This window comes from Salmo trutta, chromosome 7 (genome assembly GCF_901001165.1).
Source record: "Salmo trutta chromosome 7, fSalTru1.1, whole genome shotgun sequence".
NCBI classification, from domain to species: domain Eukaryota; kingdom Metazoa; phylum Chordata; class Actinopteri; order Salmoniformes; family Salmonidae; genus Salmo; species Salmo trutta.
In genome coordinates, this window is record NC_042963.1 from 30,964,543 (window position 1) to 30,978,639 (window position 14,097).

General features: G+C 43.1%; 1 protein-coding gene across 4 annotated transcripts in view; it reads right to left on the reverse strand.

Moving 5' to 3' along the window:
- LOC115197227 (La ribonucleoprotein 1, translational regulator) overlaps positions 1-14,097 on the reverse strand; it is a 111,210-nt gene that overhangs the window by 71,388 nt on the left and 25,725 nt on the right. For all 4 annotated transcript variants that reach the window (XM_029758560.1, XM_029758562.1, XM_029758559.1 and 1 more), the window contains exons 2-3: positions 6,727-6,797; positions 3,604-3,669 (exon numbers count right to left, since the gene is read on the reverse strand). In XM_029758560.1, coding sequence (XP_029614420.1) covers positions 3,604-3,669; positions 6,727-6,797 — 137 coding nt within the window. The remainder of the gene's footprint in view (positions 1-3,603; positions 3,670-6,726; positions 6,798-14,097) is intronic.

The window sequence follows — 14,097 nt, forward strand, 5'->3', positions numbered from 1 at the left end:
ACAGGGTACAATATCACAGCAGGTTTACCACCCAGGTTTAGGAGCATCACTTAGGGTACGTCCCAAATGGCACCATATTCTTTATATTGGCACTGGTCAAAAGTAATGTTTTAAATAGGGAATATGGTACATACACTAAGGCTGCTGATCACTGGCTACACTCACCTACAGTACACTCAGGTGAGACTGACCTGGCTACTGGAGTTGCACATAAGCCATCATCATTTGGGGCAAATCTTAACTTCCATTTAAGTCAAATTTTCACTTTGTCATGCTTTGATGTCAAAGGGAGACTAAGTGAAAATCTGACAGAGGTGGAAGTTAGGATTCCCACTGTAGTGCTCTCAAGGTGCAACTCAATTGTGCATGGGAAAGGAAACCAACTAAGCACAGAAATCCCATTCTATTTATTATTGCTGTCACTCATGGACACAACCAGTCCGGTGGTTAAGACTAAGACTAGTGACTGGTGAGTGACATATGCCATATAGATGGCCAGACTATTTAATTAAAGGTACTGCTCCAAATAATAGCACCGAGTGAGCTCAAACATCAAGTTAACTAAACTTGCATTTGATTTGACCAAGTCACACACTGCATGACGAGCAAAAATGATTGTCCTATCCCCTATATAATGCACTCATTTTGACCAGGACCCATAGGGTTCATCATTGAAGTCATTGTTGGTATGAAGTGGATAAGATCCAGGCAGGATGCACACACAGAGAGCTGCCTACAGACAGTTGCAGATTAACACTTCCACTCATCTAAATAACTCCTCTTTTGGGGCACTTTTGCAAAGCATTCAGTTGAAGGGTTAGTTTTGCAAGAACAGGTTGTTTTCTAGCTTCACACACTTTTACTGCACTCATTTAAATATGCGGTGGGATGTTGTTTTTTACTTGTCACAAATGAAGTAATCCACAAAAAACCCTGTCACCTATTTAGCAAGGACAGCCCTAATGACTCACTGCACTAGGCCTTACTTGGACATCCATTCAAATGTGATGGAAAACTATATCGCTATACAAACCCATAATCACACTCAAATTGAAGATGAACTGTACACTTCCTGCATTTGAACTGGATCCAGAATAGCTGTTCACATTAAGCATAAATGAGTAACTACCGGAAAACCAATTGCCTAAATAGGAAGTTAACGGCCATTGAGTGAATACCTAATATAAAGCCAATTTCACCCAGCAGCAGGCTATTCCACCATTATACTCCTTCTGGACATCCACAGACAGCTGGTTGCACAGACCCACATTACGACAACTACTTGACTAAACCATGTTCATGGTGAGTCACCATTGATTGGTAGTTCAACCCAGGAGTAGGCTTAGTCAGAGTGTGCAACAGTCTCTCCATATTATTATTAATTCCCCAGCAAGCTTTTGATTGGTTAACATCACTCCAGGTAACAGGCCATACCACTAAACTCCTGCTGAGTAAGTATCCTGTGTTTTCATTCAGGTTATATGGAGCCAGGAGGCCAGAAAGTCCAGGCTGCTCCAGGTCCCTGTGGAGGGTGAACTTACTGGGGATCTCCGTGTGGAGCCCACTTCTCTGACCTGCCTGACGGGCATGGGGCATGACACAGTCCGATTCACAACCTCAATCTGAGCAGATGCGACAGAAGGGAGGCTTTTAGGACAAAAGGGCGCAATCACAATCACAGGGTTGCGTCATGGAGGAAAATAAAATGTTTGCCATTTCAACAGTAGCACACACACGACAGACGTGTGGGTTCAATGCCTTGTATTGGGAGTGTGTATTGAAAATGGTATGGAATCAGTCATTGTTATGAGATTGTGTTGGTGGCGAAAACGTGCTTACGAAATGTGCTCTGAATCATTCTACAGAATTTGCTGTCATTCATTGGGCAGAACTCTATACAAAGTGCTATCATTCTACAGGCAGAATTTGAAACACTATTCTCATTCTGTGGACAGGAAGGATACTCAGAAGATTCTAAAGGAGATCGGTGTCTGGGAAGGGTTGTTGTGATAGTTGAGGTGTGGCACCCAAACTCAGGCCCTCCACTCATAACACCAGGGACACAGTAAACCACATTTACAAACCTAAACACTACGAAAACAACATTTAACCAACACCTTCACAGCCCTAATACCTTTCTGGGAAAAACAGCAACCTATTTTAAAAATGTCAATACCAAATTCTCAGTGACAACATTGTCGAGTAACTGACTGATTTAGCTGTGTTTGAAAAGTTTGGTTGCCGACAGCTCCCGGAATAGCAGGAGAGGTCCGGGGGTGGCAGGGGGACGTATTGTGGGGATCCCTAAAAGGACATCTCTCTTATTAGGGACCCGTCCAGGCCTGGTTATTCCTGGCCCGAAACCTACACCAACTCAGGCCTGGTTATTCCTGGCCGAAACCTACACCTCCTCAGGCCTGGTTATTCCTGCCCGAAACCTACACCACCTCAGGCCTGGTTATTCCTGGCCGAAACCTACACCACCTCAGGCCTGGTTATTCCTGGCCCGAAACCTACACCACCTCAGGCCTGGTTATTCCTGGCCGAAACCTACACCACCTCAGGCCTGGTTATTCCTGGCCGAAACCTACACCTCCTCAGGCCTGGTTATTCCTGGCCGAAACCTACACCTCCTCAGGCCTGGTTATTCCTGGCCGAAACCTACACCTCCTCAGGCCTGTGCTCGCTTGGCAGAACGTAGGCAGTAGCCCCTCTCCTCGTCTAAAAACAAGAAGAAAAAGGAAGAAAAAAATCCCTCTGCCAGTTACAATCCCCCAAATCCCCGCGATCAGAAATATCCTGCGGGATTATGCTACTGTAAGAGGCCACAAATGAAGTGTTCTGTCCGTGGGACCAACTGACCCATCGCCTCGGAAAATGGAGGACGGGATGGATGGATGCATCAGGTGCACTGCTAGATGCAGAGAGAGTCCATAAACCCGTCTCAGGTGTGTATTTAAGTCTACAGTGCTGAGCCTTGGAGCTCATGTTTGCACTCTCAAGATGATCTCTCAGGTAGAGTTATTCCTCCTCAGATGGAGGGAGGGTTATTTTTCTACCATAGTGAAGTGTTCTCTCAGACTATTTTCTCACACTGTGTAGGGAATAGGGTGCCATTTGGGACCTAAACTAACACTCCTGTGTGCACCCTAAAGTAGACACACCTTGTGCTAACTAAGGCTAAGCAGAAAGACCACAAAGACAAAGAGCAAGTTGAGTCTCTCGTCTGAGCACACTACAATTACACCCCACCACAGAACACCCAGATCAGTGTCATAAACAGAGGGGAAAAGAGCGCCAGCTTTATTTACATCTCATCATGACGACTCCACTCTGTTGTTCTTCAAATACCCCCGTCTGGCCTGCACACCCTGTTGTTTTCCTACCAATGGGACTCTAGAAAAAGTCTCCTGTTCAAAGAGGTATTATTAATTGATAAGTGAGGGGGACTGGTTAAGACTGCAGAGGTCCTGAAGGGACTTTTGAATAAACAAGAGCTGTGTGTTCACTACAACTGCAAACAGCACTGTGCCCTACTCAACTGGCCACTGGGGGGGATGGTGGTGTGTGTGTCAGTAGTATTACCTCCAGGCACTGACTTACCTGCGTTTCTTTAGTTGCAATCTCCCCTGGGGTTGGCCACTTCATAGCATCACCAAAATCTCCAACCTAAAAAGAATATCAAGGGAATATAACAGACTCTTCAGCACTTCTGTCACAAATGGCACCCTATTCCATACATAGTGCACTACTTTTGACGGGCCCATAGGGTACCGTATATAGGGTGCCATTTGGAATGCAAATATGTCTTTATGCTCATCACATTAAAGCGTCACCATATCAACAAGGTGTGGCCCAATACAAACAATCCTCATTTACGACATAAAAATCAAAAACAAAATACAGTGCATTCGGAAAGTATTCAGAACCTTTGACTCTTCCACATTTTGTAATGTAAAAAAAAAATGTATCCTCTATCTACACACAATGCCCATAATGACAAAGCAAAAATATGTTTTTAGGAAAAAATTTTTTTTGAAATATTCAGACCCTTTACTCAGTACTTTTTTGAAGCACCTATGGCAGCAATTACATCCTTGAGTCTTCTTGGGTATAATGCTACAAGCTTGGCACACCTGTATTTGGAGAGTTCCTCCCATTGTTCTCTGCAGATCCTCTCAAGTTCTGTCAGGTTGGAATGGGGAGCGTTGCTACACAGCTATTTTCAGGTCTTTCCAGAGATGTTCGATCGGGTTCAAGTCCGGGCTCTGGCTGGGCCACTCAAGGACATTCAGAAACTTGTCCCAAAGCCACTCCTGCTTTGTCTTGGCTGTGTGCTCAGAGTCGTTGTCCTGTTGGAAGGTGAACCTTTGCCCCAGTCTGAGGTCCTGAGAGCTCTGGAGCAGGTTTTCATCAAGGATCTTTCTGTACTTTGCTCTGTTCCATCTTTCCCCCGATCCTGACTAGTCTCCCAGTCCCTGCCGCTGAAAAACATCCCCACGGCATGATGCTGCCACCACCATGCTTCACCGTAGGGATGGTGCCTGGTTTCCTCCAGGCGTGATGCTTGGCATTCAGGTGACGCTTGGCATCTTGGTTTCATCAGACCAGAGAATCTCGTTTCTCATGGTCTGAGAGTCATTTAGGTACCTTTTGGCCAACTTGGCCCGGGCAGCCAGCTCTAGGAAGAGCTTTGGTGGTGCTAAACTTCTTCCATTTAAGAATAATGGAGGCCACGTTGTTCTTGGGGACAATGCTGCAAAAAAAGGTTGGTACCCTTCCTAAGATCCGTGCTTCAACACATTCCTGTCTCGGAGCTCTACGGACAATTCCTTCGACCTCATGGCTTGGTTTTTGCTCTGACATGCACTGTCAACTGTGGGACCTTATATAGACAGGTGTGCCTTTCCAAATCATGTCCAATCAATTCAATTTACCACAGGTGGACTCAAATCAAGTTGTAGAAACATCTCAAGGATGATCAATGGAAACAGGATGCACCGGAGCTCAATTTTGAGTCTCATAGAACCTTGGCTGAGTACTAATGTAAATCTTTATTTTTTTTTTTATACATTTGCAAAAATGTCTAAATCTGTTTTTGCTTTGTCATTATAGGGTATTGTGCGTAGATTGATGAGGATTTTTGCTGTAACGTAACAAAATGTGGAAAAAGTCAAGGGGTCTGAATACTTTTAGAATGCACTGTATAATGGCAAAAATGTGTTTGGAGGTACCTTTCCAGCTAATAGGTCGCCCTCACAAAAGGAGGCGTTTAACCTCAATGGGTCTTACCTGGTTAAAGGTTAAATAAAATAGGCTGTCAAGAGTTCACATATTCACTTGATAAGACAAGTGACCATTTTTATTTTGCTAACGTATGATAAGGGGTCCCTTGGTCGCCGGTTTGCCTGGGAGGTGGTCTTTGGCCAAGAAAAGGTTGAAGACAGGGGTTCCCAAACTTTGTCACTTGGGGGGGCCCCCCTTCCAGCATTGGGGAACATCCCGCACCATATCTATTTCCATTGGCACAACCACTGTTCATGACAAACTGTTCACACCCCCTTTGTTGGCGGAGAGAATTTTGCAGGTTTAAAGATTAATTCCTGCAATTCTACACATTTTGTTATGGAGCAAAGAAAATGTTCCAGTTTTAAAGCAAATTTTCTTGCAATTGAATACATTTTGTCACGTCTAATGTGACATAAGACAAAAAATTACATCTATGGGCTAAAAAAAGTTAATAAAAAAACATTAGCTGACATGGGCTAGTTGATCTGGACATTTCTGACAAGTTATAAATAGCTCTCAAACATGCTGACCACACTGCCCGAGTCACGTGCGCGAAAGTTGCAAAATAATGTACACATACATGTTATTCAATCATTGCGCCCACACTGCTCGCGCACGTTAATGAGCGTCTGCGTAGCCAGACACTAAAATAGAACATGGTTCTATTTTAGATGGGAGAGGCAAGTCCTGCCTCTCCTATCTCCTCATTGGTTTTTAGGAGCATATACCCACAAGGGTGATTGAAAGATGAATTGAGGTCCACACTCCAGTCCAGTTGGTGGTGGTAATGCACCTTAAAGTTGGTTGCCAACTGCCATATAGAGTCCAAAGAAGAAGGAGCCTGAAGGAGGAGAGATTACTAGAAACAAACTTGGTTTACCCTTTTATCTGTGGATTAATTGTCAGAGTAGAGGACCTTGTGCATTTCAGGTAAAATAACAACCCAATGTTTATAACCCAGGACAAATTAGCTAGCAACAGCAAGCAAGCTAGCTAAATTGTCAAAATGTTTCATGTTTTTCGATTTGTCCCCAAATTAATATAGTTGGTTCAGAGTTCGTTTTGATATTTCAACCTGCGTGTCCTGATGGTGTCTGGTGTGGGTGGACAAAATCAACATGAGCGGTCTGGTCAGCATTTTAGGTCTACAATGGCTAACATGACAAGAGGAACTGATGATGCACTACCCAATTTACAAAATGCACCTTGTGCCTTCTATTACAACTTTCAAGAGTACGTTTCAAGCAGGACTGAGTTCCTTTAAAAACCCACCCCATAGTTTGAGAACCACTGCTTTAGAGTGTTTATACGCCTCATCTGACAGACTCCCCATGTACTACCACCTGCATACCAGGAAGCATGGACTGTTTCTAAGCATAGCCTCAGGTGTACACACAGGCACACACACAATTTTGGCCAATAGGAGGAGGACGTTACCCTTTCTCCTCTCCGAGGCCGGGGGTTTGGGGCCTTCACCACCTTGGCTGGGCCTGTTGTGGGTGGCGGCTCTGTGGAAACAAGAAATACGGTGGACATCAACAGTCTGCTACAGCCATCAACAAAAACTACAGTCATGGAACCATGTAATCACATTTGTCTCCTTTCAGTTCCACTAGCAGAACAGACAATGAATATATGTTATTGGGTCAGTGAGGGGCTGTCCATGAGGATCGCACAGCTGTGTCCCAAATGGCACCCCATACCCTATATAGTGCACTACCTTTTCATATTTTTTTATACAAATGCAATATTAACGTACATCTCAGACATTTGTTGCATCCATCTCATTTTTCATTCATGAGCACGTTAAGTAGCTGATTAACCTCAGTCCTCCACTAGGGCTTTGGTCAAATGTAGTGCACCATATAGGGAGAATGGTGCCATTTGGGACTCATCCACAGTCAACTCCTTATATGGGGCTAAGCAATGGCATGGGACTGTCTGAAGTATATGTGCCCTGTGAAACTGCACAAGTTCTGAGCCAGTAAAAAGAAAGCACTGTGCTACGTTGAATTGGGACTAGTGGCGAACTGACTGCACTTGACCGTTCACTAGGGGTACATTACCTGTAATAGGTACAGGGACCTCGGTACATAAAAGATGTACAAAAAAAATGACCAGGCCTATAGGCTTTGCCTACACTGTGTTGTTGGGCTTTTGAGTAAACCTGAGCTGAAAAAACATGGTCAGGCTATTATGTTAAAACTAGAGCATTAAGAGCACCTAAAATTGGAGTTGCACATCGTATAAGTGCCTAAATAATTGATTAGACAAAGTGTATAGTGTGACACCATGTGTGACAATCAATGTCAGTCCATGTCCACGTAGAATACCATGCCATCAGTGCTGTCAACTAATTTCCAAGATGGCGGATGTGAAATTCACAAGTCAATTTAACCAAAATTCTCCTTTAAACTTTTTTTACCCCACAAACATTTCTAGTCCTCACAAACAAAAATATTTCAGCTCCCCTTTCACTTCGAAAAAAATTGTCAAAATGTCCAACATCAGCCAATTACGTTTTAACAATGACATTGTGTTCCCCTGTGTATTTTCCAATCAACTGGTCAATTTGCTTTCATGTAATAGGATTATGGTGGTCTAAGATACAAATAATTAAAATTGAGTTAATGACATTAGTGAATCGCGATTAACAAATATATATATATATATCTTTTACATATATATGTAAAAAAAGAAATGTCCCTTTTCAGGACCCTGTCTTTCAAAGATAATTTGTAAAAATCCAAATAACTTTACAGATCTTCATTGTAAAGGGTTTAAACACTGTTTCCCATGCTTGTTCAATGAACCATAAACAATTAATGAACACGCACCTGTGGAATGGTCGTGAAGATCCTAACAGCTTACAGATGGTAGGCAATTAAGGTCACTTACGAAAACTTAGGACACTAACACTAAAAAGAAGCCTTTCTACTGACTCTGAAAAACACCAAAAGAAAGATGCCCAGGGTCGCTACTCATCTGCGTGAATGTGCCTTAGGCATGAGGACTGCAGATGTGGCCAGGGCAATAAATTGCATTGTCCGTACTGTGAGACGCCTAAGACGGCGCTACAGGACGGACAGCTGATCGACCTCGCAGTGGCAGACCACGTGTAACACCTGCACAGGATCGGTACATCTGAACATCACACCTGCGGGACAGGTACGAGATGGCAACAACAACTACCCGAGATACACCAGGAACGCACAATCCCTCCATCAGTGCTCAGACTGTCCGCAATCTGGTTTCTGAGCTGGTCACGGGTGCACCTCAGCCAAGCTCAAGGTCATAGACGATATCATAACCACCATCGATAAGAGACAATACTGTGCACCTGTATACGTCGACCTGGCAAAGGCTTTCGACTCCTTCAATCACCACATTCTTATTGGCAGACTCAACAGCCTTGACTTCGGCGATGTCATTTACAAAATAGCCTCCAACACTCTACTCAGCAAATTGGATGTAGTCTATCACAGTGCCATCCATTTTGTCACCAAAGCCCCATATACTACCCACCACTGCGACCTGTATGCTCTCGTTGGCTGGCCCTCGCTTCATATCCGTCGCCAAATCCACTGGCTCCAGGTCATCTATAAATCGTTGCTAGGTAAAGCCCCGCCTTAGCTCACTGGTCACCATAGCAACTCCCACCCGTAGCACGCGCTCCAGCAGGTATATCTCTCTGGTCACCCCCAAAGCCAATTCCTCCTTCGGTCGACTTTCCTTCTAGTTCTCTGCTGCCAATGACTGGAATGAACTGCAAAAATCACTGAAGCTGGAGACTTGTATCTCCCTCACTAGCTTTAAGAACCAGCTGTCAGAGCAGCTCACAGATCACTGCACCTGTACATAGCCAATCTGTAAATAGCCCATCCAACTACCTCATCACCATATTGTTATTTATTTTGCTCCTTTGCACCCCAGTATCGCTACTTGCACACTCATCTATCACCCCCATGTTTAATTTGCCAAACTTTAATAATTTCACCACTATGGCCTAATTATTGCCTCACCCCCCTTATCCTACCTCATTTGCAGACAATGTATAGACTTTCTGTATTGTATTATTGACCATGTTTGTTTAATTCCATGTGTAACTCTGTGTTGTTGTTTGTGACGCACTGCTTTGCTTTATCTTGGCCAGGTCGCAGTTGTAAATGAGAACTTATTCTCAACTAGCCTATCTGGTTAAATATTATTATTATATATATATTTTTTTTAAATAGGCTGAGAGAGGCTGGACTGAGGGCTTGTAGGCCTGTTGTAAGGCAGGTCCTCACCAGACATCACCGGCAACAACGTCGCCTATGGGCACAAACCCACCATCGCAGGACCAGACAAGACCCAAGCCACCCTAGTCATAGCCTTTTCTCTATGCTACCGCATGGCAAGCGGTACCGGAGTGCCAAGTCTAGGACAAAAAGGCTTCCCAACAGTTTTTACCCCCAGGCCATAAGACTCCTGAACAGGTAATCAAATGGCTACCCGGACTATTTGCATTGTGTGCCTCCCCCAACCCCTATTTTTACGCTGCTGCTACTCTCTGTTTATCATATATGCAGTGTCACTTTAAATATACATTCATGTACATACTACCTCAATTGGGCCGACCAACCAGTGCTCCCGCACATTGGCTGACCGGGCTATCTGCATTGTGTCCCACCCACCACCCCCTCTTATACGCTACTGCTACTCTCTGTTCATCATATATGCATACCGTAAATTCCAGACTATAAGCCGCAACTTTTTTTCCCAGGCTTTGAACCTCGCGGCTTAAACAATGAAGCGGCTAATTAATGGATTTTTCCCGCTTTAAAAATGTTTTTCTCCAAAACAACACATTCTGTGACGTGCTCAGTTTTTTGGCGGCATGAAACTTTCATTAGACCAATGAAATTGCCGAACGGGTTAAGGTCAAACAACTTTTTTGTTTACTGTTTAGATTAAATCGAGCGCTCTCAAACTTCCCAACATTCTGATTACGGTAGTCATTTTGTCACCCTCATCATGGCAAAGACACGGAGAAATGCATATGATGCAGCTTTCAAGTTGAAGGCGATTGATCTGGCTGTTGGAAAAGGAAATAGAGCTGCTGCACGGGAGCTTGGTCTTAATGAGTCGATGATAAGACGTTGGAAACAGCAGCGTGAGGAATTTACTCAGTGCAAAAAGACAACTAAAGCTTAGTGCTAATTTTCTACTTTTTGTTACAAGCCGAGTTTCGTTAAAGCCTATTTATTTTTGTTACAAGCCGTGTTTCGTTAAAGCCTGTGTAAAGTTCATTTGTTTCAATGTACCAGTAGGCACCTGCGGCTTATAGACAAGTCCGGCTTATTTATGTTCAAAAAATATATATATATATTAATTCAGTGGGTGCGGCTTATATTCAGGTGCGCTTAATAGTCCAGAAATTACGTTAGTCACTTTAACCATATCTACATGTACATACTATCTCAAATCAGCCTGACTAACCGGTGTCAGAATATAGCCTCGCTACTGTATATAGCCTGTCTTTTTATTTCTTTACCTACCTATTGTTCACCTAATACCTTTTTTTCACTATTGGTTAGAGCCTGTAAGTAAGCTATTCACTAAGGTCTACACCTGTTGTATTCGGCGCAAGTGACAAATAAACTTTGATTTCATTTTGACTGGCAAAAAGTGCTCTTCACTGACGAGTCGCGGTTTTGTCTCACCGGCGGTGATGGTCAGATTCGTGTTAATCGTCGAAGGAATGAGCGTTACACCGAGGCCTGTACTCTGGTGCGGGATCGATTTGGAGGTGGAGGGTCCGTCATGGTCTGGGACGTTGTGTCACAGCATCATCGGACTGAGTTTGTTGTCATTGCAGGCAATCTCAATGCTGTGCATTACAGGGAAGACATCCTCCTCCCTCATGTGGTACCCTTCCTACAGGCTCATCCTGACCTAACAATGCCACAAGCCATACTGCTCGTTCTGTGTGTGATTTCCTGTAAGACAGGAATGTCAGTATTCTGCCATGGCCAGCAAAGAACCCGGATCTCAATCCCATTGAGCATGTCTGGAACCTGTTAGATCGGAGGGTGAGAGCTTGGGCCATTCCCCCCAGAAATGTCCGGGAACTTGCAGGTACTTGGTGGAAGAGTGGGGTAACATCTCACAGCAAGAACAGGTAAATCTGGTGCAGTCCATGAGGAGGAGATGCACTTCAGTACTTAATACAGCTGGTGGCCACACAAGATACTGACTGTTACTTTTGATTTTGACCCCCGCTTTGTTAAGGGACACATTATTCCATTTCTGTTAGTCACATGTCTGTGGAACTTGTTCAGTTTGTCTCAGTTGTTGAATCTTGTTATGTTCAAACGACTATTTACACATGTTAAGCTTGCTGAAAATAAACGCAGTTGACAGTGAGGATTTCTTTTTTTGCTGAGTTTATTTGCTCAAATTTGGCCCTAAAGAAAGATTTGTCCATTTAAAAAGCAGTGGATTGTGGTACAGGCATACTTTGATTGTAGCACGGAACCCAAACTGGCTGCGTGCACGCGTGCGCCATCATGTATAAATGTATTTTGTCCCCCTACACCAAACGCAATCACGACACGCAGGTTAAAATAACAAAACAAACTCTGAACCAATTATATTAATTTGGGGACAGGTCAAAAAGCATTAAACAGTTATGGTAATTTAGCTAGTTAGCTTACACTTGCTAGCTAATTTGTCCTATTTAGTTTGCTTGCTGTTGCTAGTTAATTTGTCCTGGGATATAAACATTAGGTTGTTATTTTACCTGAAATGCACAAGGTCCTCTACTCCGACAATTAATCCACACATAAAACAGCCAACCGAATCGGTTCTAGTCATCTCTCCTCCTTCCAGGCTTTTTCATCTTTGAACTTATATGGTGATTGGCATCTAAACTTTCATAGTATTACTACACCGACCAGCAACACAGTTCGTCTTTCAATCACCCACGTGGGTATAACCAATGAGAAGAGGGCACGTGGGTACCTGCTTCTATAAACCAATGAGGAGATGGGAGAGGCAGGACTGGCAGCGTGATCTGCGTCAGAAATAGGAATGACTTCTATTTTAGCCCTTGGCAACGCAGACGCTCGTTGACGCACACGAGCAGTGTGGGTGCAATAATTGAATAACATAGATTCCTAAATGTATTTTGCAACGCTCGCGTCGTGGTCAGCCTGTTAGGGACCGAAAGACAAAATCATCTACATCAGAATGGTTTTCATCATAAAGACCACAAAAGTCACTAACTTAACTACAGCTATTAATGCTCCCAGTGCTTAAGTAGGCCTACTCCATCTTATCAATGTTCTTGAAGTTTAACACTTGCACACACTCAGTCTCTCTCTCACACACACCTTTAAGTACTGTTAAATCTTTAGGCATTCTAAATGAGTGTGACTATATGAAAAAATAACTGTTTCTATGGACAAAAAACAAGAGTTTTTTAACTTGTCCAAAAATGTTATGAAAACACTAAACATTTTGTTCTGTTTATATAACTTCACACGTAGCCCTATTCACGCTCCCTCACACTGTTGATTATGATATTGATTACTGCATTGTTGAGAAAGATGAAGAACTTAACGCCCATCCTCTCTCACACACAAGTATATACACCCCACTTTTCCATATGCAGTGTACCTTTGAAGCATCTTTTTGAGTTCTTTCTGAGCAATCCAAATTTGAGCATAGCCCATTCAGTGGTCAAGTTCAGGTTGCTAGCTAGTAATGTTGTTTGTTATCAAAACAAAAAATAGTGGCTTGTGAGTAGTTTAAAAACGGCCCGCGACATGGCAACCAATCCACTGCGAAAAGAAAAAAAAAAAAACATAGCTCCTCCAGTAATATTGGGCACAACTTCCACATGATTTTGGCGAGAAATACATATTTTTTTTTACATTTTAGTCATTTAGCAGACGCTCTTATCCAGAGCGACTTACAGTAGTGAATGCATACATTTCATACATTTTTCTCCGTACTGGTAAATGACTAAAATTGAAATGTAAAATGTCAACTATTTCTTGGCTGGGTAAGGTGCCAATAGCTACATCCACAGCTGATGACACCAATAATTTCCTATTGCAAGAACTTGTGCCAGCAAGACAGCCTAAATATAAAGACTTATGAAGTCTAGCTACACCAAACACACACACACGCTAGCCCTGCGGTGCTCTCGCTCTCCCTGGATTTGTTTCAAATGACAGCTGCCTACCCTAACTGGTCTGTGTGGTATGTCAGATCTGCCTCAGCAACAATGCTATGAAGCCATCAAAAATGCTAAACTACACTTTCTTACAAAAAAGAGAGAACCAACCAAACAAAAATGCTGTAAAATAATTTCAGACAATGAGAATTTACTCTCTCAAAACATTTTCCAAGTGTAAGGCTTCTTTCACTATAGCTGAAAAACTGGTCATAGCCAAGAGGTTTTAGGCCTATCTGCTGCTTCAAAAATCTGCATAATCCCACTTTACATAGAAACAAGGATATAGCCGATGATGTTGAAGCACAGGTTTTAGACAGAGCCTGCGCATCAAATTGGTTTACAATCCAATTAGATGAGACAACTGACATGCCCGCATTTTGTATATATTCTCTTCATATGAATAATTTTTTGGGTGCAAAAGATTTGCCTCAGAATACAACTGCAAGGGACATTTTCTGTGTTCTGAACGAGTACATAACGAGACATGGATTACGATGGGACTGTTGTATCTGGATCTGTAACGACGAGACTGCCGCTCAACCTATCCATGCAAGTGACATTTTCCAAGCAAACGATAAAAT